This window comes from Triticum dicoccoides, chromosome 3A (genome assembly GCF_002162155.2).
Source record: "Triticum dicoccoides isolate Atlit2015 ecotype Zavitan chromosome 3A, WEW_v2.0, whole genome shotgun sequence".
Classification (NCBI taxonomy): Eukaryota; Viridiplantae; Streptophyta; class Magnoliopsida; order Poales; family Poaceae; genus Triticum; species Triticum dicoccoides.
Window position 1 is genome coordinate 163,107,122 of NC_041384.1, and position 5,965 is coordinate 163,113,086.

Below are 5,965 nucleotides of genomic sequence, written 5' to 3' on the forward strand. Positions count from 1 at the left end.
AACTCTTACCCTTGGACGATGCAGAACTCTTGCTCTTCGAGGATGCAATACTCTTGCCCTTAGACGATGCAGAACTCTTGCCCTTTGATGATGCAGCACCCGGAAGCGGCGGCATGAAGATATCATCTTCATCCTCGCTCTCCTCAGTCCATAAAAATGGATGCATTTCTGTAGTCCTTCTGAAAGTTTCACTCTTCGGCTCCACTACATTCTTCCACCTTGCATGCAACCTAAGAAGTTCTTTACGTACCTCCTCATAGGTCCTTTCAGGCCACCCAGACCTACGTAATTGGTGAGCCAACTCATTCATTATGGTGTCACTACCGGTGAGTTCGTCCCATGGAACTATCCTATTGTCCATCCTGAAATCGGTAGCTAGCCTCAGAAGAGTCCTGCTCATCCCAGGGTGAAAACTACGATCGAAAGGATAATGGGACATCTCGACTACACTACACTCGAATGCTTATCCACCTCCGTCTGAAGGGGGTTTTATAGGTAGAGAGGAGAAAATGGCGGGAAAGAACGAGTGCAGTATGGCGGGAAAGGGTTGGCGGGAACATATGGCGGGAAACGAGTGGCGGGAAGATATGGCGGGAAGGGGTTGGCGGGAAATGGGTGGCGGAACATATGGAGGGAAAGCGTTGGCGGGAAAATATTGAGGGGAAAGCGTTGCCTGAAAATATTGAGGGGAAAGCGTTGACTGGTGCATTTTTATTTCAGCAAACATAGATGTTCAAATCGAAAAGTCCGATACACACATATATAGATACAATGGGTCGCGCACGTGCATAGATGAATCACCCTACTTAACGACGACCACCTGGCCTTTCCTTACGACCGGAAGGCGACAAGCGATTAGGTGGCTGGGTCACACGAAGACCGCGGCCGTACTCCACTTCGGTTTCATGTGTCTGCGAGTCCTGCGTAGGTGGTGGAGTCGCGAATCCTTGTTGCGAACCTGAAGCGTAATTGTAGGCGTATGGTTGTGACTCCGGGGGGATAAAAGATGGGCCAATAACATCCCCTCCGAAGAACTCTGTAACTAATGATGTAACTGTGTCGCCAAGATCATGTGATGCTCCCCGGAGGCCTGTGTTGACGCCATGATCATGTGATGCTCCCCGGAGGCCTGTGTTGACGCCGCGTTGGGTGTTCTCATCGCCCCAATTAACATCAGGTGTGTCCTGCACATAGAAACATTTTAAACAAACTGTTAGAGGATAATATATGATATCATTGTAAATGCATTGAAATGTAAACATGACTACCTGAGCATATCCCTCTCCTATACTGTCTGGCCATTGTACTTGGTGCTGGTTTAAATCTGGTACACGAGTCTCCTCGGGCATGGGGATCCCTCGCGTGGAGAGAAACGGCTGAGATCCCTCACCTTGGGTGTATGCATCATATCCTGTGTACGCATATGGGTTAGGGGAAAGAAACTGCTCGGGCATCGAATCCAAGCCCGTGCCATGGTCCTGAGATGTCTGCCCCTGACGAAGCTGCATCGAAGAAGAGCGATGCAGTGGTAGAGATGAGTCATGTCGTGGCAATGTCGTTCTAGTACTCGGACCCTCCCCCCATTGCTCATGGCTCGTACGCGCCTCGCTCGGTCTGGACGACGGTGCCGCACTCGGTCTGGCTGACCTCGCTACCGGCATGTATGCTCCAGTGGCAACGTCGTCGCCTCTACCGCATCTGAACTTCTTTGCCACGAATTGTTGCAAAAGTTTCTGGAATGTCTTGCGATATGGGCCCTGGGCCGGCATGCTATCCGTAGCCATCTGCCCTACTTCGTTGACATTTTCAAGCTGAACAATATTTGGATGTTATTTAGTTCAAATGATTATGAAATGATGGACCTAAAAAAGTTACAAGTGATTACCAGGTGGTCACGATAGTAAGCTGCATGCAGCTCAACATGTCTCCGCGCCTGCTCCTCTTGTGTGAGATGTGTTGGTATAGTAGCTGGCTGACTGGCCAGGCTAGCACGTGTGTTCATGCAGTACCACTGCTTGTACGCTTGATCTGTACTTCCATCGTACGGCCTGCAAAATTAAATAATTACATAAACCGTTGTGATGAAAGCAAAGCATCTTCACGCATCGTATGATCATCGTAAAAAAATAATGTACATAAAATATACCTAAGTTGACGCACTATATCTGCTAGCGCTTCATTTGTCCACTTGTGTACCCATTCACTGTTCTCTTCCCTCCAATCGTATAAACTCCAACCCCTGCCCATATTGGTTAGCCTGCAAATTATGTAACAAAGTGTGAGTTTAGTAAATTAAAAATGACACTAACTATTTAGGGATGTCACATCTTACTTATGTGTTTCCTCATCGATACGTCTGGGAAAAGGTGGTGGAATTTCTTGATAGAGACTGAACTGTCTCATTACACGCTCTGGGTTGTAAGGTTCAACACACCACAGGAACAATAAGTTGCAGCGAGTCAGCCAGAATGCACTATCGGTCAACATGCCTGGTGTGAAGTGTCGAGCATCAAAGACCATTTTTAGCTGGTCCTGAGTCCACGGGTTCCATGTGACTTCTGCCTCATCAAGTATCTCAAACTGCTGGTGGTACATAGGGTAACAATTTTTCGCAATATCTGGAGACCAACTTTCGTGCCTTTGTCCACCTAGTGGCCATAGTTGCGCTAGCACCCTCGCCAAAGTCATATGGGTATATGGGTTGTACTATATGAGGTCGTCCTACAGGGAGGTATTCCCAGGACCACAACTGTAGAAACTCATAGGCGACACAAAGTAATGGAGCTTTTTGTGCGAAAGAGGTTTTTTGCGTGGCATCACACAAGCCTCTTTATGTATGAGATAGCATGGCAGAACCGAAGCTGTATTTTGGCTGCTCGGGTAAAGGTTCATCTACCATATTCTCTGCAATGTAGATGAGACCAGGGACAACAACGTCCCCATGTGAATTTGGAAATAGATTCCCGAGGAGCCACAACAAATATGCAAACAGATGTCTTTTTCTCGTCTCCTCATTGGCGAAGCTAGATAAATTAAGAAAGTTATCACAAAGCCAGACGAGTGGGATGCCCCGAGGGTTACCAGAACGTTGTGATTCTGGCATTTCCATCCCAAGATGGGCTGCTATATCTAATGCCCAAGATGGAGACACTCGTGTAGAGACTACCGGCTCACCTCTAATTGGTAGAGCAGTGATCATAGAAACATCTTTCAGTGTAGGTGCAAGCTCCCAAAACGAAAGTGAAAGGTGTGGGTTTCAGGTCTCCACCGGTCAACGAGGGATGTCAAAAGGGATGGGTCCGAACGTACTTGGTCGTCGCATGATGTGAGCCTAGCAAAACCTTGTAGTCCATAAGCGTCAAGGTGAGCAAGGAAATGATTGTGTATTGGCCATGTTTTCTTTATGGTTCGAAGTCTGAAAGGCCGATAATCATGCTTAGTATTTGGTTTCAAAAATAGGTGGCAACGGTGCCCGGCGTCATGGGCCCCCTGCAAAAGCACTGGCACTTCACCCATAACCTGCACACAAACATACAAATATAAATTACGAGGAAGACAGAAATACAAATGCAAATCTAAATTAACTTAAAAAATACAAAGAGATACGATTTACATTAATTATCTGAAGTTAACATCAGGAGTACAATAATACAAAGAGAATGAATTTAAATTCAATATAAGTACACATAACGAGTAGAAATATAAATAGACATGGCGAGTACATATATATCAACATCATGCGTTGTTGTTGGCTCGATACGGGCAGTCTTTGCGTGAATGTCCATGACACCTGCAAACGCGGCATCGCCTTGGTTCTCCCATCTGGCTATGGTCCATGTCATTGCGATGACGCCTAGACTGACGTCGTCCCTTTGCGGTTCTCATCAAGTCGGTGTTCGGAACCCATTTCGGCCCATCTGGCCACAACATTTTGTAGTTCATATCAATGCCCCAAGCCCAGAACTCACCGTTCCAAGTGTTGTACAGATTGTACATGTTAAAGTACGGCGATATGTATGGCTCGACGCTGATTTTTTGAACAGCAGCCGCCCGGAGCACATGACTGCAAGGGTAGCCCTCAAGCTTGGGCTTGTTACAAGTGCACTCACAGGAGGTTGAGCCAAGGGTGACAGCTTGCTTTTTTGATCCTCTGTGGTGACCCTTAACGTACTTGGCTCGCACATTGACCTCCCACTTATTCCTAAGTGCGTCCACTTTCCTGCAGCCATGACTTTGGGACTTCTTTGCTTTCTCGTCCAGATGTCTTTGCATCTTCTCGGACCATGGCTTGTTCAATTCAACTTGTGCTTTGGCGACGGTGACCCTGTCTGCAAAGTATGACAGGGTCCGGTTCCAAGTTTCTTCAATTAGGGCTGTGATAGGCAGTGCTCGCACCCCTTTAAGAACACCATTGTACACCTCTGACATGTTGCTGGTCATTATTCCATACCGAGCCCCGGTGTCGTGAGCCTGTGCCCACTTCTCCAAATGAGGGCAATTCTCGGTGATCCACTGGCTCAAATTTATGGCCGTCCTACGACCCCTCCGGTCTTCTCTCTGCGGCAAGGCCGCACGGTCGATCTCACCATTGATACCTGCCCATATCGCATTCATTTTGGCTTCAGTTTTTTGCATGCACATCCTCTTGAATAACTTGAACCAATCCTTGTTTTTGAATTTGGAGTAAAAGTTTGCTGCCAAATGCCTTATGCACCACCTTCCCTCTAGATCGGGCCAGCCCCACTCTTCTTCCGACGCCTTAATTATTTCAAGAGCGCTTAATAATCCAGTGTTGCGATCAGAAATGATGCAAACACCTTTACGCTCTTTCACGACACCAATCTTCACGCAGCTCAGGAACCACAACCAGCTATCTTTGTTCTCGCTCTCGACCAATGCATATGCAATAGGAAGAAGCTGATTATTTGCATCCGCTGCAATCGCCACCAATAGTGTGCCCTTGTACTTTCCAGTGAGAAAGGTACCATCAACAGATAATACCGGGCGACAGTGCCTGAAGGCTTGTATAGTCTGGGCGAATGCCCAGAATAAGCGGTCCAGGATTAGCTCACCCGGGTTCATTGGGTTTGGACGTTCTCTCCGCTAAACTTGAGTCCCCCTATTAGCACTTGCTATTTGATGAAGCATTCTAGGGGCATAAGAATATGCCTCCTCATAGGTACCATACAAGTTCTTGAATATATTTTCCTTCGCATGCCTAGCCTTGCTGTAGCTAACAGGGAATCCAATTAGATCCTCTGCATCTTTTTGCAGAGCCCTAACACTAATGTTGAGACTTCCCTGCACAATTGTTTCCATCGTCTGTGCCACAAATTTTGCTGTCACATTGCAGTGATCTGAAAGAGTCCCAGTTTGCTCACAGGTATGCTCCACTATTTTTGTGATTTGCCATGACTGACATACCCCAGGCTTCAGTCTAGCGAGAACTCTTCCACGGCAACCTTTCGCGGTGTGGATGCATATGACCTTCAACTCTTTTTTATCAGACTGCTTCACTCTATGCTGGCGGTGGATGCCGATTGCATAGCTACCCATTGCCTGGTAAGCAGACTTCTTATCTGGGAAAACTTGCCCAACCTCCAGGCTTCCCGCTCCTAGGCCAGAAGCAGAGTGAAATTCGTTGGTGATGCTCATATCCTGTAAAAACCCAGGTTGCAGTGCCGCCGCGACCGCCCTCTGAGGAGGAACATCTTCTTCTCCGCTTGACTCCGAAGACGCAGAAGAATGATCATCATCATCTAGCGCCTCCGGCAATCCCTCCACGTGTTCGCTCATGTCAACGGCCGCCGACCAATATCCTGTGTCATACACAGGCTGGCCGCCCGTCGGTTCCGATGGGCCGATGCTAGGGGCTGATGTGATGGCCAACTCGACCTCACCACCCCTGCTACTGCATCCGGCAACATCAGTGACTGAAATGAACTCCACATACACCATCGGCTGA

The 5,965-nt window shown here is 47.7% G+C and overlaps 1 protein-coding gene across 1 annotated transcript; it reads right to left on the minus strand.

The window, feature by feature from the left end:
• Positions 1–806: 806 nt before the first annotated feature.
• Positions 807–2,607, minus strand: LOC119272108 (serine/threonine-protein phosphatase 7 long form homolog). Its single transcript, XM_037553690.1, has 4 exons — positions 2,333–2,607; positions 2,147–2,257; positions 1,886–2,048; positions 807–1,184 (listed from the first exon to the last, which is right to left on the minus strand). The coding sequence occupies exons 1-4, from the start codon at positions 2,593–2,595 to the stop codon at positions 807–809; spliced, it is 915 nt and encodes a 304-aa protein (XP_037409587.1). The 5' UTR covers positions 2,596–2,607.
• Positions 2,608–5,965: the final 3,358 nt, after the last annotated feature.